At 49.4% G+C, this 25,250-nt stretch overlaps 1 protein-coding gene across 23 annotated transcripts in view; it reads right to left on the bottom strand.

Annotated features, from left to right (window-relative positions):
* FOXN3 (forkhead box N3) overlaps positions 1 to 25,250 on the bottom strand; it is a 538,038-nt gene that overhangs the window by 32,926 nt on the left and 479,862 nt on the right. For 9 of the 23 annotated variants that reach the window (XM_081510806.1, XM_081510807.1, XM_081510805.1 and 6 more), the window contains one exon: positions 14 to 79. The exons of 7 other annotated variants lie outside the window; for them this stretch is intronic. In XM_081510806.1, the coding sequence (XP_081366932.1) occupies positions 14 to 79 (66 nt within the window). The remainder of the gene's footprint in view (positions 1 to 13; positions 80 to 25,250) is intronic. 7 more of the 23 variants (XM_081510814.1, XM_081510818.1, XM_081510813.1 and 4 more) reach the window with 1 other exon arrangement.

Consider the following 25,250-nt stretch of genomic DNA (forward strand, 5'->3'; position numbering starts at 1 on the left):
AATATCTACTCACAACCTGCTTGTATCTCAGGGGGAGTATTCAAAAGCATCATGGCACTGGCAGCATCAATGTCAGGATCTGGAAAAATCAACCAATAAACAACATTATTTACAACGGGGCTGGTGTGTGCGCGTGTTCTTCCCCCTGCAAGTTACAGTTTACGAATGCAATAGAGAAAAAAAAAAAATTCAGGAGCTTGGGTCTTCCATGGTTGGTCCCGTGGTTGAGAATCCACCTTCCAATGCAGGGGAATGAAGGTTCGATTTCCTGGTCAGGGAACTAAGATTCCACGTGCCGTGGGGCAAGTGAGCCTGAGTGCCCACTTGTTACAATGGAAAGAAGTCCTCTCGCCCATTTATTACAACAGAAAGAAGTTTTCTCGCCACAGTGAAGGGCTCACACACAGCAATGAGGGATCCCACGGGCCGCAACTAAGACCCTATTTTAAGAAATACATAAAGAACCCAGAAACTAGAGGAGCATTCCCAAAGGTGACTTTCTTCCCGTTTGGTTGTGCACAGAAGAACGTTCCTCTAGAAGGAGATTTAAGGGGCACCTTAGCAAGGTTTTTGGACAAAGCCCGGGTTCCTTGACATTTCGCTAATTTTATCATTTGCACCGTATGCTCCTGAGAAGTTGCTGATCTCAGCACCCGCTCCGCCCTCCCCCTGGGGTGACAATAGAAAGTTCAGCCACAGGAATCTTTAATGAGGTGGGGACGCTCACGGCATCAAGAAGAGAAAGCGCTAAAGACACCTGCATCTAGTGAGATACAAACATGTGGTTATTTCCATTTGTCAGCAGAACGTAAACTGTATTTTATGAGGTTGTCACAGCACTGCTGGAGGTGGTGAAGGCATTAAACACACACACACTTCAAACCTATAAAGAGAAAAACATCACGGTTCTGATGTTGAATGTACAACGGCTGTTTTCACATCTATTATTGCTTTTAATATGGGACCAAAAAAAAAAAAATACTCATCACTTCATTGCTATCCGTCTTAATAGGTTTCTGAATCCTTTCTGATCTACCGGTTGACAGATGGCTGGTTATATACAGACAGAAAAATATTATCCTTTTATAACTAAATTCATTTTCCTCTGAGAAACAGCAGCGCTGCTGCTATGGAAATAGAAGTCTCCTTGGCAACGGTAAACAACCCACAAGAACGGTCACTGAATAGGCTGAAAGGAGCAGCTGCCCCGGCGTGGCGTCCCAGCTGCCCGGGGCGAAGCTCCCTGGCCGGGCGGGGAGGCCACGCGACAGGCACTGCCACCGAGCCCCGAGCACACAAAGGGGGCGACGTCCACAGCCTGTCTCTGGAGATCACCACCTCCGCGTCCCCTGCGCCGGGGATGGACGGCGGCGGGCCCCTCACACGTGTCAGTTCTTGTACAAATTATACACCCCAAAACTCAATTTACTGCTAATGGCTCCATGGCACTTTATGTGGGGATTTTACGCTAGAAAATGACTTTTTTACTGTTTAAAAAAAAGGTACATTTTTCATAACTTTATAGGAGCAGTTTAATTCCAGGGAAGTAATGTGATGCAGTATAAAGCCCCACAGGCGATTAATAATATGCATGATGCTGGTTCCAAAAGATAATGTCTCAAAAAATGAAAAAAAAAAAAAGAAAAGAAAAGAAACAAAGGTAAATGAACTAGACTCTGCAGGCCTTTTTCTATTTTACCTGCAGGAGATCCATTACTTACACTCCATAATGGAGTGCAAGTTTATTTTGATAAGTACATTGTATGAGAAACAGGTAAATTAATTTATTTGACAACTCCTGGGGTGAAACTCCTAAAACAGTCATCGATTCTCCCTGATCTTAAAATATTAGTGCATATATCAGTTGAACGATGAATCAAAAAACTTAAAGCTACACTCAGTGCTGCCAGGGTTGCTGTAGCACCTGCCCTCTCAACTCCCCACCAAGACAAAGGGCTCACAGTGCCAAGGTACTGCTGGCATCCAACAAGCCACGGGCAAAAGGCAGTTCCCGGGAGGTCACAGTGGGGGCTGAGGCCTTCCTCTTATTGGAAAAGGCCTTTCCTTTCTCGGGACTGAGAAAATATGGCCGTTTCCCCTCGCCAAGCAAAAGTTCTTCGCCGTCTTCGAGAATGCAAGTGTTGCAGGCAACCCAGGGCTCGCCTGCTGGGAGGGTCTCCACCTCCCCAGGCCACTCCCACTTGGACTTTTCCTGAGTGACCAGGAGGTCTGATGGGGACAGAACAAGATGAAACACGGGTAAGGAGTCTTGAGGCCTCTCCTGCTCCTTTTGTCAGAAAATGAAAGAAAGTGGTTCCATACTCTTCAAAAACACAGCTGACCTCAGGAGGAAGGTGTGAGGGACCACGGACGGAAAGATATAATGAAAGAAATGCAAAGGGAAGAGAAAGAACCTTAAAGGGAGAGAGTATCCACATCACACGGCTTTTGCAGAACCTCAGTGGGGCAGCCCCAAGGACAACACAGGCGGTGGGAAGAGCTTCAGACCCACACAGCATCCACCTCCAGCCCCCAGTCCACCAGCCCCCATCTAGCCAAATAAACACACAAGCTAAGTGAAAATAAGACGCTTTAGGACAAGTCCTCCAATCCTTTCTTCCAACCAGATTCGCCACGCCCAAGGCCTCCAGAGATAAAAAACTCCGTTGCTATCTTGGCATTCCTGCTGGTCTCCAGGCATTTGGGGGCAAGTTTAACCCCCCAACCTTCTCATTATTTCATTCATAATCACTTCCTAAGCCCCACTCTCCATTCTGCATGGGTCAGAGTCCCTGGGAGCGTAAACCTGAAAAGGCAGCAGAGTGGAATGGAGAGCAGACCCGGAATGCCTCCATCATGACATCTCGGCAGGTGAATGAACAAATATGAGAACTGCAAATGGCATGGGAAAACGTGTTTGAGCAGGTGTGTGCTCCCTGGTACGACAGCGCCAGCCCTTCCCCAGGGGACACAACAAGAGTTACCCTGGGGGTATAGCGGGATGAGCATGACGAATTTTATACCACTGCTTGTAGTTGTTCAGTTGCTAAGTCAGGTCCGACTCTTTGCGGCCCCATGAACTGCAGTACTTTAGGCTTCCCTGTCCGTCACCATTTCCCAGAATTTACTCAAACTCATGTCCACTGAGTCGGTGATGCCATCCAACCATCTCATCCTGTCGTCCCCTTCTCCTCCTGCCCCCAATCTTCCCCAGCATCAGGATCTTTTCCAATGAGTCAGTTCTTCCCATCAGGTGGCCAAAGTATTGGAGTTTCAGCTTCAGCATCAGTCCTTCCAATGAACACCCAGGACTGATCTCCTTTAGGATGGACTGGTTGGATCTCCTTGCAGTCCAAGGGACTGTCAAGAGTCTTCTCCAACACCACAGTTCAAAAGCATCAATTCTTCGGCACTCAGCTTTCTTTACGGTTCAACTCTCACATCGAGCGCTCCCACCACCATAATTAAGATAAAGAGTGGAGCTAAGATACAGATTTCCTCCACTCTGAAGTTTCCTTTGGCCCCGCTGCTCTGGGAAACTACAGACTTGCTTTCTGTTATTCATCTCTGATGCAGGGTCAGTAGTCCATTCCTATGAACTGTTATTCTACACTAGTACTCCACTGTATAGATACACTACAGTGTGTATCCACCCACCTGTAGATGGACATCTGGGTTGATTCCAGTTTGGGATCTAACCAAAAAAAAAAAAAAAGCTACTGTGAATTTCTGAACCAGACTTTTGAGAAGATATGCTTTCATTCCCTTGGGTTAACTGCTGGTAAGTGTGTGCTCAACTTTACAGGAAAATGATTCTCTTTTCCAAAGAGGCTGCACCACGTATGAGTTCCAGTTGCTCCACATTTTTGTCAACACTTGAAACTGTCAATAAAACTTGAGCCATTCTAGAGATGTGATGGTATATTCTTGTGGTTTTAACTTGCATTTCCCTACTGACAAACGATGTTGACAGCCATGGGTATATCTTCTTTTGCGGAAAGCCTGTTCAAGTTTCTGCCTGTTTTATAACTGGGTTGCTAAATTTCTTACTATAGGCTTTTAAGCTTTCTTTCAACATTCAAGATGGAGGTCCCTTGTGAGATACATTTTTCTCAATCCATGGCCTGTCTACTCAGTTTCTTAATAGCGTTTTTTAGCAAGTAAAAGTTTGAAATTTCTGTAAAGTCCAATTCATCACTTTCTTTGATAAATTTTTCTCAACGTTTTTTGTGTCCCAACTAAGAAATCTTTGTCTACCCCCAAAGTTGCACAGAACTGTCTCCTGAGTGGCATCTTTTTAAAATCTTATGTTCGTATATCAAATATAACATTATCTGGGTTCAAAACTCAGATCCAAATAAATGAAAATGGAAGGAATCAACCAGACCTCTTTCTCTATCTGGCAGGCTGGTGAAGCGCAGACCTCCAGGACCACGCGGGTCAAGACAAGAAGGACCCTCTCTGCCTCCAGGGGTGCTGGGAAAACCCCAGGCAGCCTGAGAGCCTTAGGCAGCCAGGCTTGTACGTCAAGAGAGTCTCTCAGACCCTCTGCTATACATACGACACGCCTTTATGCTTGTCATACCCTGACATCCTGTGTGTGTTCCAGCCTTCACAGAAGACAATCTCCCATCTCTCCTCTCTAAAGAGATGCTGAAAGTGAAAGTCGCTCAGTCGTGTCTGACTCTTTGTGACCCCATGGACTCTACAGTCCACGGAATTCTCCAGGCCAGAATACTGGAGTGGGTAGTCTTTCCCTTCTCCAGGGGATCTTCCCAACCCAGGGATCAAACCCGGGTCTCCCACCTTGTGGTTGGATTCTTTACCAGCTGAGCCATCACGGAAGGCCAGTATTATTAAAATGTTTAAGTTTTTTTCCCTAAAAAAAAAAAGAAAGCGATGCACGCCCATTGTGAAAAACAAAATCACTAGGTGGATATAATTTGAGGAATAAATGCCTTCCCCATAGACCCACTCCCAGAATTACATTTTCTCACACACCTGTCCAGAAACTGTCTATACAAATATAGGCATTTACTGAAATACCAGCACACATATACTCATGCACACATACCTATTTTTAAAAAATTGGTTCCTATGGAAAATACTTTTCTGGAAAGAACTCTTCCCCCCTTATTTTTCACTTAATGACAGATCTTGGCACACTTTCATATTAGTGTCTGTTAGCTGAAGTTTTTTGCGATGACTTTTTCACGCAGAAGAACAGACCACAGGGGCAGCAACACGGCCTCTCCTTCGGCCTGAAGACTCTCGGCAGGCAGACACAAAGCCCTTGTAGCCGGAAACTGCGCCCGCACAGGGCTTCCCCCCACGGATCCGGAGGCCTGGGCACAGCCAGCCCACCCCGCCCTGAGGAGCAGCGAGGCTCCCATCTCTCTCTCCCCGGCCCATCACAGCCCTCGCTCCTCAGCCTCTCTGTGGGGCTCACCGCAGCGGCCCCCTCGACCACATGCTCGTTCTCACGAGCACACTTTGCGGAGGCTTCCCGGGACCCGCCTGCCAATGCAGGAGACAGAAGAGTCGTGGGTTGGATCCCTGGGTGGGGAGGATCCCCTGGAGGAGGGCATAGCGACCCACTTCAGTGTCCCTGCCTGGAGAACCCCATGGACAGAGGAGCCTGGTGGGCTGCAGTCCACGGGGTCATGGAGTCAGAAACAGCTCAAGCGACTTAGCACAAAAGTCTCTCTGCCCACACGCCCACCCGGCTCAACCTGGCTTACCACCATAAGTAAAGAGGAAGATGTGTTTTGGCCAGGAGCTCTTTTTAGGAATGAAGATCCACTTGGCAGAAGCCAACCTTCTGACGTGTCTGGGGAATGAGGCTGAGGCAGCGGGACAGAAGAGAGAAGCACAACCCTCTGTTTTTGAAGGGGGTCGGGGGGTACTGAGGTCAGCATCCTAACACCGGAGGCCGTATCATTTACCACGAGGTCAGCTCAGTGAGACACCAAGTACGCCATCACGGGAGCTTAATGCCCATCTTCCAAACCGAGCCGATCTCTAATCCCACATTAAAAAAAAAAAAACAAACTCCTCGCTTCTCAGGCTTCAGTAACAAATGTTACTTCTCTGCTGGCCCGGTTCCCAGCGGCCCATTTCAATTTTCATCTTTAATACAGCTGTCTTATCACATTGCCTCTTCTCTGCGCGACGAGACTGAGAAATGGTCACACATTTTAAAGATGTTTTCGAATCCTCCTTCTCCTGAAGGTATAGACACGATTATATTACCCTACAGTGAAATAGGAGGTAATGAAGTTTCCAGAACCAACTGTTCAGCTGTTTGGATTAAAAAAAGACTGTGGTTTATGTTCCCAAACGTGGACATGGCTTCCTCTGGGCACTGGGGGGAGGCCGCTCTGCACAGCCCGTGGGATCTTAGCCCCCAGCCAGAGATGCAGCCGTGCCCCCGGCGGTGCAAATGCAGAGCGTTGACCACTGGACCGCCAGGGAGGGCCCCCTTTAATCTTTTTAATTAAATAAACATTAAAAAAAATCTCTTGTCAAGGTTGGTGGGATTTTAGCTCCCTGACCGGGGGTTGAACCCACGCCTCCCGCACCACCAGCACAGACGCTCAACCAGTGGACCGCCAGGGAGGGCCCGAGGAGGCGTTTTCTCGGTGACAGTGTCGGGAGGAGCAGGAGGTGAGGCTTGAGGAGGCTTGGCGTTGAGTCCAGAGGCTGCGGCTGATGAACAAGTGACTTCGGTTTTGCTGGATCCGAGTGGGCTCCTTTTCCAAGGGTGCTGGGGGGCCACAGACCTGCGATATGCTGACTGGTTTTAAATCGCACCGCAGGGAGCTCCTGGCTCCGCCCAAGACGCTCCCTGACTTCCTTCTCACTTTCCGGCTCGTGGCTGCTAGAAATGTGTGCTCCACGGAGAGCCTACCCAAGGGGGCATCTGCTGCAAGGCCTGCGGGGGCAGCTAAGGGGCAGGCTCGGACCGGCCGCTCTGAGGCTACTGGGCCTGATGGCCGTGAGCAGAGGGGACGTCGGCAGTTTGCGGGAGGGGCTGCTGACGGTGGGGAGGAGGGTGGGGGCACAGGCCGAAGCCTTCCAGACTCCGGATTTCCTCACTTTGGAAACCTCCTGTTTGGTCCTGCCGTCCTCAAGAGCAAAAGCCCACCACCCGGTGGAAACCGGGAAGCCAGCTCTGAGTGTGGCTTCCAGGGGTGGGAATGGGAGTGGGGGCTCCCACGAGAGCCCCGAGCACCGGAGGACCTGGCCACACCGATGCCTTGGAGGAAGGGTGCACCAAGTCCAAACGCTGGAGGCAGGCTCAGGCTGGGGGGCACCATGGGACTGGACGCATACCTGGGGCACGACTGTTCGCATTCCTGGGTGATACTCACACACCCGTGAGAGGCCAGCACTCCAGGGCATCTATCTGGGCGGTTAGGAGACTCCAGGGCACCTACCTGGGGCGGTTTCCCCTCTCCAGCTATCACTTCTCCCCACCGACTAGAAGGTCAGCTCCTGCCCAGGCCCCACCGAAAGCCACTTCCTCCTCTAGCAAAGGCCACAGGATTCCTGGCAGCTCCTGTGCAAACCCCTCCCCAGCCCCGGCGGTCCTCCTGGGGGCCTGGCCCCCACCAGGCCCTGCAATGCGTGTCCCTGCCGACAGCTGAAGACTTCCACTTGCACAGCATCTCCAACTAGCTCCGTCTTCAACTGGGTGGATGTGCAAAGCCTCTTTTCCAGAAGCAAAGAGCCCATCTCGGAGTGACACGGGCAGGTGTGTGAGAGTCAATGCCACACGGAACGCCGACACCAGTGCCCCAAGGCACACAGCGACTGCCTGCCTGGCTCTCAACCGGCTTCCTCCCTGAGAACGGGAAGAACGACAAACTCTGAGCACCGGGCACACTTTACCTGGGACTGGATAAATTACGCTGACTCACCAGAATTTCAGAAGGGGCTAGGAGCCATCAATTTTCCCAGGCCTGGTAGGTGACGACGGTCATCAGCAAGGACAGGTCAGAACCAAACCTCAGCCCGTGCCTTCCACGTACTGAATCGCACACGCCATCCTGTGCAACACACCACCATCCTTGTGGTCTCATGCCTTAGATGATCATGTGGCTGAGCTGAAGAAAGCGTTTCCCGTGCTGGAATCAGCCACCTCACCAGAGAGCTGTCTGCAAGCATGAGGAAGAGGGGACAGCTGCCATTCTGGATACTGAGCTCTCCCCTTAGGTTAGCCACATAGTGGGCAAGGGTCACGTTCTATGCCTGGGAGCGGTGCTCAGCATCTCCCTTTATTTACTTCGAGACAAGTATTCTAAGAACATGTCTGCAGTCAGGAAATGTGCGTGGGATGAGGGGAGTAAATGAAAAATAAAATAATTTGCCTGTTACAGCCCATGGGCTACACCATCCCCAGAGAGGGATCCCCCATGAGGCTGGAAAACAAGTCTGTAGTCAGTAGTGATGGGCGGTTGGGTGAGTGCAGGAGGTAAGGGGCCCAGAGGGACACACACGGTCCCCACCCCGACCTTCTGCATCTGCACCCCAGGGACCTGAGTTCAGGGGCACGTCAACAAGCTCCTTCACTTCGGTATAACGGGTTCCCAAACGAACATCAGCGGTAAAGAACCCGCCTGCCAATGCAGGAGACCTGGGCTCGATGACTGGGGTGGGGAAGATCGCTGGAGGAGGAAATGGCAGCCCACCCTAGAATTCTTGCCTGGGAAACCCCATGGACAGAGGAGCCTGGTGGGCTTCAGTTCGTGGGGAGGCAAAGAGTCGGACACGACTGAGCGACTAAACAATAACAACAAATCTCTTATGGACGGACTTCCCTACAGCTCAGCTGGTAAAGAATCTGCCTGCGAAGCAGGAGACCAGGGTTCAGTCCCTGGGTCGGGAAGATCCCCTGGAGGAGGGCATGGCAACCCACTCCAGGATTCTTGCCTGGAGAGTTCCACAGACAGAGGAGCCTGGCGGGCTACAGTCCACGGGGTCGCAGAGTTGGACACGACTGAGCGACTGAGCACCCTCTGGGGAGAGGCCTGTCCGTCCCCCAGGGCCAGCGCGCCCTCCCTTCCACTGCGCCCTTGTCCAGGGTGGCTGAGGGGTCAGCCCGCCGGGCCCCCGTGTGAAGGAGCTTGTCCTCTTCCCGGGGAGGACCGAGGTGGGAGGGCCGGCACCCAGCCCCCAGTCTCGGGACAGAGCAGAGCCGACACGGCCGGTGCACAGGGAGCAAGGCCCCAGGCCACGGAGCGTGGCACCGACGCCCAACCGCAGCGGCGGTGTGCTTGGCAGAGGCCAGGTGGCAGGCAGCCGAACAGGGGGTGGAGGGCAAGGCGGGTCACGCAGGCCTGTCTGACCTCCCGAGGTTTTCCTCTGCCTAGTCTGGAGGGCCCCGTCCATGCCGAGGGCCCCCACGCTGGCCAGCTGACCAGGAGTCAGCCAGAGAAGGACGGACTTCTGCCTGCTTTCAGCTCCAAGAAAGCAAATACGTTAGCGCTCTTTGGTCACCCTTTCTCAGACAAACAGTCACAAACAGATACTACTAAAACCTGAATATTCATTGGAAGGACTGATGCTGAAGCTCCAATTCTTTGACCGCCTGATGCAAAGAGACGACTCACTGGAAAAGACCCTAATGCTGGGAAAGATTGAAGGCGGGAGGAGAAGAGGGTGGCAGAGGATGAGATGGTTGGATGGCATCACCGACTGGATGGACATGACTTTGAGTAAACTTCAGGGTATGGTGAAGGACACGGAGGCCTGGTGTGCTGCAGTCCATGGGGTCGCAAAACAGTCAACCAAGACTTGGCGATTAAACAACAACAACAAAACCTAGTTACTGAAAACCTGCTTGGGGTACCTTTTTAAAAAGGGAATATTTTTGTTGTTTATTATTCGGCTGTGCCGCCCACATGAGGGAACTTAATTCCCCGACCGGGGACAAGCCTGTGTACCTCTGTGGGAGAAGCCCGCCAGGAAATCATCTGTCTGGGGCACCTTAATAAACAGTGGAAGGAAACAAACAGGCCCTCTTCCCTACACTCACACGCACGACTAGGACAGTGGGCTGACACCATCGTGCCTCCATGGGTCAGTGGGTCCTGGGAAAGCCCAGCTCTTTCTCCATTAGAGGCCCGAGTCTCAGACACAAACAGGGACCACAGCAGGAAGAAGCAACACTTCCCGCTGGAGACGCAGAGGCCCTCGTTCCCGTCCAGTCTGCGCACGCCGCGCCAGAGCCCCAACCTCCCGGGGGACTGGGACGCCCTCTTCATACGAAACGGTGCTGACTGCCGCCGACCCACCTCCTCGGCGATTCCAGAGAGAGTCCAGGCTGCGGATTCTCGCAACAGGATTACTGGTCACTGTACTCTGGGCCACGGTTTTAATGCTTAGCCTTTCATGCTTTCTGGTCTAATCCTCACCCCCAAATACATTGGGGGAAAAAAGATAAAAGCACATCTGTTGCTTGGTAATTGTGTGTGTGTGTCTGTGTGTGTGTGTGTGTGTGTGTGTGTGTGTGTGTAGTTCTCTGAAACATGTTTATTCAGAAACAACTCACATTATGAAATATGCTGACTGAAACATCAGAGCAAAGCACCAATAAAGAACTTGCTTTCCTTCATCCTGAAGGTGAGCTTTACCTAACGTCTGGCTCCTGGGATGTCCCACACTTTCTAAGGGTTGCAAAGAAGGTGGACACAATGAGGAGACTCTAATTCCATTTTGCTGCCGCATGCTTTCTCAACTGGATACAAAGAGACCCTGGCCCCATCCATCCACTGTTGAAAACAGAAAGTATCATGAGGTTGTTTAGAAGTAATTCACTTTAGACACAATTAAATATGGAAACACATGGAAATGTAGATTCAAGATTAAGACTGCAAATACAAGTATCACAGAAATAAAAAGGATTAAGGTTTCTACCCAACAAGACTTACACATGCTATGCTACTAGGAGAGAAGTCCTAAAGGAGATACTGTCCAGCTGAGAAGGCAATCGACCCTAAGGGTGGAAGACCCCTGCACCCTGAAGGCCTGTGGGTGGGCAGGGTAGGGATGATTAGTGCAGCCACGAAGCAGTGAGCTGACCTTCTGGTGGGCAAACGGGAAACTGGTTCTAAAGACAAAAAAAAAAAAAAAAACCCAAACCCCCCAAAACCAGAAAAACAAAACAAAAAAATAACCTCAGAAGTTTCCAGAACAATTCTGGGGAACGTCTGGATCCCTGAACAAGTATTCTGTCTTGAGTCTACTTGGAAGGATCTCTCTTTTTTTGGATGTGAGCTCCTTACTTTCCAACCTCATAGCATATAAGAGTCAAAGAACCAGTCCATAAAGACACCAAGCCGATATACCGTGGAATGGAAGCCAAGCGCTGAGGGCAGAGCTGGGTGGGGAAGCGGCCTGTAAAGGAGGGGAGTCCGGGCCGAAGCTGACTTCCTTCTGCAGATCCTCTGTGTTCGTTCCAGAACTATACACACTAAGGCAGAGCAAGGTTTTCAGCGTGTGTCTGGGGCGTATTTGTTTTTGGAAAAACCAAGAGGTGATGATCTCCAGACCGTCTCATGAACAGACCCAGGCAGACTCGGAAGGTAGAGTGGACGGAAGCTGAGGGCGGAGGGGGTGAAGTCCGCTCCCGCCGCAGCTGCCCAAGCTGAGAGCCATCTGGACACGGCCCTGCCAGCCAGCCCAGACAGCAGGGGGGCAGGCGACCCCAGGACAGCAACTGGGGTCTTTCTCTCACCGCAGAGGGCACTTCCCATCTTTCAAAAGGGAGAAGAGCTACAGCGAGTGTCATACGAGCAAAACCAAACCCGGAACGCCGGGAGAGAGGGCAGGAGAAGTCTACCAGAGCCACCGCCGCCACGCAGCACCCGGGGCTCTCTCCTCTGTCAGGATTCTTCTGGGAAGGCGAACGTTTGCCGGCCCCTCTGTCACTGCGGAGCGGGAGCCCCAGCTGTCCCCCAAGCCCCGTTTCTGCAAGCTCTGGCCACCAAGGTGCTTGATGACAGACATTGAGCCCTGGCTGGAAGGCCAGGCGGGCACAAGCTGACCCCACGACCACCAGCCTCCTGTCCTCGCGGGTGGCCACAGCTCCAGAGTGTGCATGCGTGTGATGGGGGCGGGGGCGGGCCTGGAAGAAAGAGGTGAGGACAGAACGCGCATTCTAGAAATCTGGGCTTCGGTTTGACTTGTGATGGAGAGAAGAGGCTGGGAAGCCTAACCGTTCCTTCCCTTCCTCTCTATTTACTGTTCTTTTTTCCAGCCACGCCATGTACTTGTGGGATCCTAGCTCCCCGACCAAGAATTGAACCCTGGAAGTGGAGGCACTGAGTCCTAACAAGTGGACGACCAGGGAAGTCTGAAGATTTTCTCTTTAAGACAAATAAGTTGTTTAAAAAAGGGTTTTTTTGTTTTTTTTCTTTTTATTTAAAAAAATTCTTCATAGCCAACTTCACCTAAAACTGACCCACATATTCAATACAGTATTCCCTGAATCTGGCTGATTACGTCAACAAAACAAAACACCAAAAACCACAACTAAAACAAACAAAACGCACAGCAGTCCCTGAAAGTTACGATGCGAGGAGCCTGTGGTGCTGTGCGTGCAGACTGATGGGACTGAGCGCAAACACGGAGAGCAGGGGCCAGATCCCAGGGCCTCCCCTTCTAAGCGATGCTCCTGAGATCACTGACCTGCGTCTCCTGCCAGAGCAATGGCGGCTGTGTCTGAACTCGCAGAGCAGGTGGTACTCGGAGCAGCCAGGTACAGCTCCGCCACTCGAAGACGCCTTTGAAACTCCCACCCGCCTTCCCTGGGAAGGGAAGCGGCCTCTCCCGTCCCAGACACCCGGAGCCCCCGTGACTGTGGCCTGTCACATGTCAGGCTGTCTTCTACCCATTTCTTGTACATACGCAGGGTCTTAGAGACAGGCAAAGAGGGTCTTCCCAAAGTTAGTGAGCATTCACTTCCTGGCACAATGTCTCACTTCTTACACTTACTTGCATTTTTGGAAAAAGAAGGAATTCCTTTTGCCACGGAGTTCTTGGAAAGGATGCTTGCTTCCAGAGTGGAAGACGCACTGAGGCCCACGTCTCCTGACAGCGAGCCAGCACTGCAGGTGTCTGAGAAGCCTGCAGAGGAAGCAGGAAGAACCTGGTCTTGTTTGTCGAGCTGCCAGGCAGAGCTGCCAACTGCAAAGACTAGGACTCGCCTAGGTTAGGACCTGATCAACAGCTCGCAGTCATGGGTCTTCTGGTCCTCACGAGATGGACTTTGAAGGATGTCACATTCACTCCTAAGTAAGCGATCAGCTTCTAGGCTCTGCTCCTTCTAGTACCTAGTATGTGAGTCGACCACAAAGGCCTTCTTGGGCTTGACATTTCCATATGCTGTGATCATGCCTCTGACACCAATTTCAAAGGCGGAAGAAACATTAGTCTTATCAGTCTCAGAGGGGCTTCTACGCAAACGAGGGGTTTCTGAGCAGTTTGTAAACACATCCAAAGAAGCTATAAAGATTATTGAGGTGCTGAGAACTTAGGATAGAGTCTGAGATCCTTAACAAATAGAAGAACTACATGGTTAAAACTGCTGGTGGCAACAGACTATAATCACTAGCACTTCCCAGGAAAAGAAACCAGGGTTTCCTGGAGAAGTGGTCTGGCACAGGAAATACTCACAGTGAGCCCAGAGTGACTTGTAATATCAGAAAACACGACTGGAAGTCCGCCGGCTTCATGTCAGAAGGACTCACAAAGGACTACCTGAAGACCCTCCTATTGGCCAAAGGTGGGACATTTTGAGCTCCCTTGAAGGTAATAACTGCATTCAATTGAAACACATCAAATACGCTTAAACCCAATCATTCATAATAATATTTTTTAAAAACTGAAACTCACTGGAGGACTGACTTGTTCTTTGAGAACCGATAAAAGAAAGAATCAAGTGATCGCTCTTCCTTTCCTGTACGAAGTATGTCTGCATTGACTAAGGGACTGACGGGGAGATGTTTCTCTGTAGAGAGATGGTCAAGATCATATGTGAAACGGGGAAGAAGAGAGTTTGCATTGGCAAGATTTTACAAGCCCCTGCTGAATTACTTTATTATCTTTGTTTATTACCACATAAGCAGTGGTAATCAACAGCTGCTAATATCACAAAAAAAGAAAACAATCAGATGCAATATACACCTGATAGAGGAATTATATCCCACTTAGAAGTCATCTTACTAAAAAAATCAGTGTTCAGGCTGTACTCTTCAAGCCTTCAGAGCAATGGTTCTCAACCAAGGAGTGATTGTGGCCCCTTGGGGACACTTGGCAATGTCTGGAGACATTTCAACTGTTGTGACTGACGTGTGCATGCGTGTGCGTGTATGCACATGTGTGTGTAGGTGTGCACGTGTGTTCTGACATCTAGTGTGTAGCGCCCAGGTATGTCGCTAAACATCATACAATGCACAGCAAAGAATTACCTGACCCCAAACATCCAGGGCCGAGGTTGAAAAACCCAGCTCTCAAAGGAACCCCCAATTCACAGAAAATTTAGGGGAGTGGGGAACAAGTTAAAAGACAACACAAGATGAAATCAGCAGAATCTAGACTCTGGGAGACAGACAACCTCTTCAACTACAACAGCTGCAGCAAGAAAAAGAGATAATTATGGAAGGGAACCTACAGATTGAGAGACACTTAAGGGGCGTATCAATTGATGACACTGTATAAACTTTATTTGCTTCCGGATTTGAAAAATAAATGGTTAAAAATGGACTTCCCTGGTGGTTTAGTGGTTAACATTCCACATTCCCACTGCAAAAGGGCACAGGTTTGATCCCTAGTTGGGGAAGATGCTGCATGCAGCACGGTGTAGCCAAATAAATAAATAAAGATACCCCCCAACCCTATGAGCAATCGGGGAAAAGTAAAACTGCTGAATTACTAAAGAATTTTCTTTTCACTGGGTTTCACTGAGATACAATTGACATATAGCATTGTAAAATGACAATTAAAGATAAATTTACCACAATAAATTTAGTTAAATCCACCACATTACACAGTTAATAACTGTTTCTTCTGGTGCTGAGAACTTTAAAGATCAAAGAAATTATTATTAAAAAATTTTAAGGTGTATTATTGATATTGTGGTTGTGCTTTAAAAGTTTCTACCTCGTTGAGATATTCATAGAAGAAGTCACGTGATACCCAGGGATTTGTTTCAGAATTCCCATGACTTGGGGGTGGAGAGTCAGATGGAACAACCTGGCCAGGATTTGATGATCACTGGGGGAAAGGTAATAGGGGGTTTATTATTATTCTATTGAAATGCTCTCTAATAAAAAGTTAGGAAAAAACGGTGGCAAAATACACACCAGCCCAACAGTGCCAGATGCGGAATATGTATGCTCTTCATTAACAGAAAGAGGGCCCACGACACTGAGCTCTGGGTGACGGCGGGTTCTGAGAAGGCCATTGTGGAAGACGGGCTAAGTTAGCCTCGACTCAGGGAAGCTTGATTTCCCTCTCGAACACGAGTTAGATTCGACCTTCCGGAGAGGAAGCGTGAAGCAGCGGTTAAGGCCAACCCTTAACAGCACGGTCAAGCACAGCAGGGCCAGCTGAGTGTGTCTCACGGTGCAGGCCCGGTGGGGGCCGGGGGCTCGGGAGAGGGGTCAGCGCCCTCCTGACCCCTGCAGGCAAGTAACTTACACTTCCAGGCGGGAGGTGCTATTATCTTTAACTCAGCAGGCATAACTGTACACAATTAGAGGTCATAATTATGCTCTCTCTTTTTAAAAAGGTGACCACAGTATCCACATTGACCTCCTGCGGCAGGGCTGTCCACACGCTGCGAAGTACTGAGAAGGCGGGGGCGGGGCCCGCAGCCGGGCGGTCAGAGCCCCCGCGCGGTTTCTAGGGTCGGGAGACCGGCCTTATCCCCCACGGAACGTCCATCTGTTTGGGATTTGCTAATTACCGTTTTCCACCGAGACACGTTTTATTTCTTTAAATAGACACAGACGTGCCACAGACGAGCCAGAGCCTTACGCTGTCTTTTTGACCACGGGAAAAAGGCAAAGCAACCGTGCAAATTAATATGCCAGTAATTACGTGCGTCTACTAGCTAATTATCCACGTAATAACAGAGTTGAAAAGATCAATTCTGGATCTTTTTCCCACTTTAGTGTTGTGTGAAGTTGTTACAGAGACTCCACTTCACTTCAAAAATTCTGATCTGCTGTTATTTTGTTATGCCTGATAATTGGCCCCGCCTAGCAATATTTCTGGCTTAGGTAGCCCAGGTCATCATAGAGCACAGATCATTTCGCTGAGAAATAAAACCTACCTAGTTTTTAGTAGAGTCAAGACTACTCTCAGCTCTAAGTAGAGAATAATCGCATTTTTGAGCTCAAAGAGACCCTGTAAAGTCAGCTGCAGATGAAAAGCCCAAGGCAGGTCCGGACAGAGGAGGGGAGCAAACGAGATGGCAGAAAACCAGGGGGTGAGGGACTCACAGAAACGTCTCTGGACCAGCCGGTGGTCAGCGCCCCCTTAAGCAGTCATGTTAACTCCAATTCCCTCTTCCAACACACAGTCAGGCAGCCGTCCTTTCTCATATTCCTTTCCTCAGTTGCGTCTGATTTTCCATTCATCACCAGCAGCCACTCAATAACCCCGACAAACAGCCAACTTCTTTCCAACAGTATCTGAAATGCTCAGTCACTGCTTGAAAAATTGGAAAGAGAGTTAATCTCTTGCTGGCTGAAAAAGGGGACCAAAAATTCCCAAGTCTGATACAAGCGGTTTCAAAAGGATGAGACAATGTCAAGTCACAACATTCACAGCCAAAGACAAGTCCCGCTTGGAGGCCTGAGATGTGTAGTTTTCCAAGATACTTCTCTTGAATAGAAGAGCCTCGGGAAACAACGATGGTTCCCTATATATTTGTAAAAGCTTCCTCTATTGAGAAAAGAAAAACTTAACTGTTATTCAGAGGTGTCCAAAACTTGAGTTTAAATGAAAGAATGATAGACAGCCTTACTGCTTTCACAGGCATGTCACTATGAAGAAGTGCTACTTTACTACCGTTTTCTCCGGGTTCAGTAAAAGTCAAAGGAGTGGGTCTAAATACATCACAACAAAGGTATTTAATTGGGACTCGTCCCTTTGCATCTCAGTATAAATCACCGCATGATGTACTAACACAAACGCATCGATCGAGTTCATCCCACCACTGTGATGAAAAAGGGGGAATGGTTCAGTGGTAAATTCTTCAAATTTACATTATTTATTGCGACACTCCATGTGGTTCCTCAGCCTAGAAACTACTTCTGTATTTCACAGGGACTTTTGCAAATTACGTGCCGGGATGTCATGGCTCCAGGACTGTTTGCCTCCGCACCTAGTCTACTGTTGTCAATCAAACATCCTATTAACATAAAAGGCTTGGCTCCCTAGAGCTCTGAATTACTGCTTAGTAAATCAGTGTCCACCATATTTATCCCTAAGTGCTATTTGCTGCATTAATTTACACAAACAAGCGACAAATTGATGCCATCATTTGCTATTCCAATTAAATTTTGAATCTGGACTGCACATTTCGTTTAGCTATCTTTTTGGCCTTGGCATATGGCGCAGCCTCAGCATCTAGCGACTGAAAGGGTTAAAAACATGGCCTTAGGTCAGCCCCGTCCTGTGGGGGTGATCAGACTGTACGTTTCAGAGTAAAAATGTTCCTTCTACATTGTAAAATCTTGGCATCTGCTGAGCAGCAAATCTAGCTCATTTCGTTTTGCTTTATTTTATTCTCAAAAGGAACTATGCAGCGTGGACTACAGAACACAATTAATTTCTACATTTCTTCCCATTCTCTGGCCGCCTATTTTCTCCATCGAAGCCATTTTGCCAAAATACAAAAACCCAAATAGACTAGCTAATGAATCCAAAGTGGATTTAATTTTATTGATTCTATTTCCCATAAAACTGTTCATTTATCTGACTTTTTATTTCATTACCTTGCATCTGGAATATACGTGGCCCACCAAACCAGCGGGTGCCATTCTATTTGTTTCTCTCTGCAGAGTTCGGTGGTGGAGGGAAGAGAGCCTAAACTTGAAGCAATTCTGGAGATCAAGCTCCCCAAGGATGTTCACTTTTATCTCAATCTTCATGCTCCAAAGTGGCCGAGTCATCTTGGTCATGTTTATTAATTAAAGGTAATAGGCAAGATCCTAATCAGAGCCTCCGTGTACAAAGCTGCACGAACCAGTTCTCTCTCTGGGAATGCAGACAGGTGGTTCTCAAGCCCCACCACAGGAGCCCACGCGCATCCTAGGGCCTGACCTGCAGCATCCTGGGCTCCTGGTGACCACACAGAGAAAAACAGCTTGCAAGGAAGGGAAGAGCTGCCTGCCCTGAAGATGAGAGCAGGAAACCATCCAGGTGGAGGGGCCAGTCAGTCCACAAGGGAGACTTACATGGAATCTGCAGAAAGTGCCTATGGACACTGTTGCTCTGTGCGTGGATCTACAGCTTCTATCCAGCTGTCTTGGGGATGGATTGCACAGAAAAGGGTAAGAATCATCGGCTTTACACTCACTCATCAGAGATTTGAGTCTCACCCTGCAGCGCGTCACTGCTGCTGTTTAGTTGTTCAGTCGTGTCCGACGCTTTGTGACCCCATGGACTGTAGCCCGCCAGGCTCCGCTGTCCATGGAATTTCCCAGGCAAGAATACTGGAGTGGGTTGCCCTTTCTTCCTCCAGCGGGTTGTCCTCACCCAGGGATGGAGCCCGCATCTCCTGCACTGGTAGGCAGATTCTTTACCAAGGAGCCACCAGGGAAGCCCCTGTAGTGTCATCATTAAGGACAGAGCTAAATGTGCTCCTCTTGCTGAAAGGTAGCATTACGAGTCTTTGCTCTGGACTGACCTTGAAATCTCTGCAATGCCAAGATACACTCTGTGAAGAACTGAAAATCTGTGTCCCCCACAAGATTCATATATTGAAGTCCTTACCTTCAATGTGATGGTATCTGGACATGGGGCCTTTCAGAAGGAATGAGGATAGATTTCAGCATGAGTATGAGGCCCTCATGATAGGATTCAGTTCAGTTCAGTCGCTCAGTCATGTCCGACTCTTTGCGACCCCATGAACTGCAGCACGCCAGGCCTCCCTGTTCATCACCAACTCCCGGAGTTTACCCAAACCCATGTCCATCGAGTCGGTATGCCATCCAACCATCTCATCCTCTGTCGTCCCCTTCTCCTCCTGCCCCCAATCCTTCCCAGCATTAGGGTCTTTTCCAATGCAGGAGAGAGAAACCTCCTTCTCTCTCCTGGTGGGAGGATGAGAGGAGAAGGTTGTGTCTCCAAGCCAGTAAATAAGCTCTCACCAGAAACTGAATCTTGCTGGACCTTGATCTTGGACTTTCCAGCATCCAGTCTGAGAAAATACTTCTGTTGAAGCCACCCAACCTGTGATTTTTGTTATGGCAGCTGGAGTAGACTAAGGTACATTCTTTGGGGTGTGTAGGGGTGTGTGTATGTGTGTTATTATCAGAATTTAACAATTCACTAAAATTGTGTGCAGCATACTCTTGCTCAGAGTCTATATTCCATTAGCCTTCTAGCTGAAGAGGTTGGAAAGCTAAAATCCTTCATTTTCCAGACTCCCTTGCAGCCAGGGCTCTGGGTGTGTATTCAGCTCTGTCAATTAGATGCAGTCAGGTTGACTGAAGGTACAGGTGAGGTGAGACCCTTTAGCTGTCTGGGCACACAGGAACAGAGACACTGTGTCTTCTTGAAGTGGCCATCGGGGTCCATTCTAAAGTGCCTTCCTTGGGTGCTGAGTGGCAGCTGCAGGAATGGCAGTGGTCCCTGGGTCACAGACAGGAGGCGTGTATCGCGGTGACGGTGGTTTCTCCGGTAGTTGGTTCTGCAGGCTCTGGAAATCATGCCTGAAGGGCCAGTCAAAACTCCCCTTTTCTGGCTCTTTCAACAATCTGACAGGCACCTAATACGGTCAGGATGATCCTCCAGAGAAGGAAATGGCAACCACTCCAGTATTCTTGCCTGGAAAAGCCCACGAAGAGAGGGGCCTGGCGGGCTACAGTCCACCGGGTCGCAGAGTCAGACATGACTGAGCACACACACAACAACAACGCCCTGTATGGCCTCCCTTTCTGCTTCAACTGCCTAGAACGCTTGCCATTCCCGGCTCTGTATCCCAGACCACAGGACCAGAGCCTCACGGGTGAGGACCCGGAGAGCTCTTAGCCTCCATCAGAGCAATGGGAGGACAGCTGGGCTGGTTAAGTTAGTACCAGTCTGAAGCAGTTACCTTCTGCAGCTCTGTGTTTAAAGAGAGAAACGAACACCCTCAGATCTCTTTAACTGACATAACTTCCAGAAGATACTCAGAGGTGGCCGACGCTTCTCCAGTCCTATGAGGCTGGTGGAGGGCGGGGGGACCTCCTCACTCACTTCTTTCTCTGGGCATGTGGGTACCTCCTGGGCAGGCTCCTGGCTACCCAGGTAAGCCGCTCAGCACCCTCTACACCCCCAGGGTCTTCTGAGCACCAGGAAAGCGCTGGAGCAGACCGGCGATGCACCTACACGCCCGTCGCCCCCACTCCCCCCTTCCTCGCGCACAGCACAGCCTTGAGACCACCTCAGCCAGCACTGAGCCCTTGCTTCTCGCTGAAGGCCTTACTAGAAAAGGGCACGGACGTGCGGAAATTCTGCACCTGGCATTCGGTTCTGTTTGAGGCACTATTTCTTACCCCTCTCTTAACAAGTCATTATAGGTCACCCTTGTTCTCAGAGCCAGGCACCTCAGTGGTATGTGCGCGTGGCCTAGAAAGGAGAGTGGTGTGTACAGCACGTTTCTCTCTTTGCTCTCGTTGTTAGGGAACTCAGGGCTGGGTTTTGAATCAACCGCTGTCATTCTCTTGGCCTAGACTCTTGAAGTACAGCCCCTAGGAATGTCCCTCCCTTTCTTTCCTTCCCAACATAGCTACTTAAATTTATTTTTATGTGGGCCATCTTAAAGTCCTTATTGGATTTGTTACTATATTGCTTTCTGTTTTATGTTTTGGTTTCTTGACTGAGAGGCAGGTGGGATCTTAGTTTCCCAACGAGGGATCGAATCTGCACCTCCTGCATTGGGAGGTGAAGTTTTAACCACTGGACCACCAGGGAAGTCCCTATACAGCTACTTTTAAAAAATCGATATTAGGGACTGCTCATATTGTTGCTTCTTGTGCTTTTATGATCATAAATCATCTCCCTTCTGTTTATGGAAACAGGTGAGGCACACTTAAATAAAATATTTGCTTCGGGCAAGCCACTGGTCTGCGGATATGATCCTGCCGGTTCATGTGAGTGAGGAAAACTGAAGAAGGATAATGGATAAGACCCTTTCTCTTTTGTTCTAGAGGAGACAGGAAGACTGCCACCCAGAGACAACTAACTGTGTTTCTAGAAAAGCTGCTGCTGCTGCTGCTAAGTCGCTTCAGTCGTGTCCGACTCTGTGCGACCCATAGACGGCAGCCCACCAGGCTCCCTCGTCCCTGGGTTTCTCCAGGCAAGAACACTGGAGTGGGTTGCCATTTCCTTCTCCAATGCACGAAAGTGAAAAGTGAAAGTGAAGCCGCTCAGTCGTGTCCGACTCTTAGCGACCCCATGGACTGCAGCCCACCAGGCTCCTCCGTCCATGGGATTTTTCAGGCAAGAGGACTGGAGTGGGTTGCCATTGCCTTCTCCTCTAGAAAAGCAGGCAATCCCAAAATCTGTGATGTAGCTGCTCAAGAGCATAATTTATTAGGCTATTGCTGCCTCTAAATTTTATGCTCGCTTTGACAATATTGAAGAAGACAATATTATCACTGTACTTTCTTAACTCATAGGTCTTTCCTCAGTGAGCTTTCTCATAGATTCTTTATTTTAATAGACAGATGTTGGCTAGGTGGTTTTCTTTTTACTTCTTCACTGAATCTGTTACAATACTGCTTCTGCTTTATGTTTTGGCTTTTTGGCTTTGAGGCATGTAGGATCTTCCCTCCCTGACCAGGGATCGAACCTGCGTCCCCTGCACTGGAAGGTGAAATCTTAACCAGTGGGCCACTAGGGAAGTCCCTCTCACGGATTCTTGAAGACCGAAAAATGAAGTCTCACAAAAGGAGCAAAACATTAGGGAAGAATTTAGAAAATCTCCAAAGTTAATAAGCCAGCGTGGACACTCTCCCAACCCTGGAGAGGTATGTTCTCTGTATTATCTCCTAACCAGTCAGGTTACTTAGCACCAATGGCTTCTGTCTTATCTGTTACCGAGGGAGATTTCTTATCTGTGAATTAAGGAGGCTGGACTAAACCCCTAAATTCTATCTCCCGTGAGGCAGGCTCAACCCTGATTCCCCACTGGACGCTGAGGAAGGGCCCTGGCGCGGGCCGCCTCCGCCGCCCGCGGCTTCCAGGCTGGGCAGGAAGAGCCTCTGCGCTGGGCCTTCGTGTTCGGTGAGTCTCTCCACGTCTATTTGCTCGGCTGCCCGGACAACTCGATGGCAAACAAACGCGCGGGCCTCATGCGCCGGCTCCAAACTGGGACGCTGCCCGTTCTGTTTGCTCTGGGGCCCACGCAGGGAGCGGAGAGCGGCGCGGGGAAGTCAGGCCGGGACCGTCCTCACTCGGGGACGCCGTGGGAAGACGGCGGCGCGCCCCGCGCCAACCCGCCCGGCGGCTCCTCCCCTGGGTTCGCCCCGAAGGCGGCTCGGCTCAGGCGGCTAGCCGCTGCCTATGCGGCTAGCCGCTGCCTCTGCGTTTTGTCAGACTTTTTCCCTCAGCCCAGTGGGGACCAGGTAACATGAAAGCCTTCTGGCTAAGCAGAGTATTTTCTTAAAAGAAAGAAAACCCAACACCACAGGCTACAACTAGCTCCTTGGGAGCAACCCAGTTCCATTTTCTGATCCTTATCAGAGGGCCAGACGCTGTTCTGACTGTAAAACTGTTTATCGGGTGAGGTGAGCCACGACGAGCCCTTTTAAAAAAGCGAGAGAATTAAAAGAACGTGCCTTCAGACGGCTAACAAACATGGGATGAAGGACGGCGAGGGTAGTGCGGACTACGGAAAACCCTTCTGCCAGGCGTCTGCACCAGAGAAAACAGGATTGGTGGGTTAACTATGTAATTAAACTGCAGTCAGCAGTGGGCAGGGTCTTCTATCTTTCAAAATCCAAACTAGTTATTCAAGCTTTCATTGCATACGCTTTATAGAGATTCTCACTGGGGACGGTGCCCAATTTTTCTCGTTTGGATTAGACTTTTTTTTTTTTTAAAGGGCTGCTTTGCCAATTTGGCTTTTAGTCTCCAGGATAAAATAATCAAAACCCCCTTCCCTTCCTCAAATACATTTTTTACTTTATTTTTTCAGAGTTAGAAGAACAGAGATTGTTTTGGGGGGTGGGGGCAGACAGCCAAAGAAATGTTGCAGCAAGGTATCTGACTTCTTTACAGAGACACACACTGTTTCCTGTTTGATTTTGGTTTTCAAAAGCAGAACACTTTATACACATCATTATATAAAAGCCTTCCACTATTTAAAATGTTGGTTCTAAATTAATTTTATACCCCTGAGGCAGACTGCATCTGACCACACTGGATTCTATCCATTTAATAAGGTGAGAGAAGATCATGGACAAGAATTCAGTGAAAACGACAGTTAAAAATAAAAAAAAGTTTCAGTCTAGGACAAGAATTTTAAAGTCCATTGTTTCTGGAAGCTTGGCTTTGTTTTTTCATAGGGCAAGCCCCCAGCTGTTTACCCCTGTCAGCCCAAATGCAGAAGGAAAGTGGCTTCTGTTACATGGCAGTCAAGAAAATTTGCTGGACTGAGAGACCTACAGTGACATGTGATACACGGGCTGGCTGGTGGTGGTAAGACAGCTGAAAAATCCGATGACTGCTGTCTTAAAATTTTAACAGCTGGGCAGACGTGGACGTCATCATAAGATGGGTCCCTGTATCTAAAACTGTTCATTCACCCTGAAGATAGACTTCTTACGAAGTAAGAAGTAGAAGAAAGAAGTAGGATCTTCTTAAGAAATCGATCTCAGTTCCTCTTGGAAAAGTTTATTAATTTGCTAAGAGTTGCTGCAGAGGCAAAACGAGCAGAGGGACACGTCTGACCATGAACAGGAAGATCAGGTGGGCGGCCAGTGCCCTCCCAGGGGACACCAGGAACAGGCCCGGCTCCCGTCACCAGGTACAGGGGGCTGACACACGTCCGCTGATACGGAAGTTGGTCACTAGGCTTTACACAGGATTTAGTGGGAACAGACGCTCAAGCAGCTTATAAGTGGTGTGAGTGCGTAGGGGCAGAATAAGGAGGGACATGTGAGTAACAAAAGGCATTATGTCTTGATGGGGTGTAAGATTCCCGTCATCCCAGCTGGATTAAAAAAAAAACAACCAAAATTCTTTAAAACGCCAACATTTTACCCAGGGGAGACAGGCCAAGGGGAAAACCATCTTGGCAGATAAGGTGCTTCTTAGATCCTCACATTGCAAACACATTTCGAATGTATTCAGGACACCCCCTCTCACCCCCAACCCCGTGTTCACCAGCTTCTGCTAGAACCTCAGGAATGACCTTCAACCAGGTCATCGCCTTGAGCTCGCCCCCGGCTAAACCACTGTCCACGTGGCACCGGTCTCAAGAACCCCTTCTCCTTCTGCACCTCTGCCAACCTCTGCCAGCGCTCCACCCTGTTAAGAAGCGGCTCAACCTTCCCTCCGGGCACTCAAAGCCAAATGCACTGCCCCTCTCACACAGCAGCCCTGGCCCTCCCTGTGGGCGTTTTTATTCATGTTGCTGCCAGCCTGGAAACCCTTCTCATCCTTCCTTCCTAGGAAAACTGTACCTACTTCTAATGAAAATCCAACTTCTGCATGTTATTCCCTGTCGTGTAGAACCGTCAGTAGGATCTTCTACCACTGTTTGATTTTCAATCTTCATGAAGCTGAAGTCAAGTCAGATGCTTCCTGAGGGCCAGGGGTGTTCAGGTAGCATCCTACCATCTTCTGTATTTATCCTTCTCCAGGCCTGATCTGTTCTGTGCTGGTTTTAAGAGAACACTTGAGCTATCTGAGAAAATGAGAGGCGCGAGTCCTGGAAACTGCTCCAAGGGAGATGAGTGTTTCAGGAAAAGGACAAGAGTGCGAGACCTCCAAATGGACTGTCTGTCCTCCTTACCCTCAAC

The sequence above is a fragment of the Giraffa tippelskirchi genome, chromosome 7 (assembly GCF_054371585.1).
Source record: "Giraffa tippelskirchi isolate mGirTip1 chromosome 7, T2T-mGirTip1v1.2.pri, whole genome shotgun sequence".
Taxonomy (NCBI): domain Eukaryota; kingdom Metazoa; phylum Chordata; class Mammalia; order Artiodactyla; family Giraffidae; genus Giraffa; species Giraffa tippelskirchi.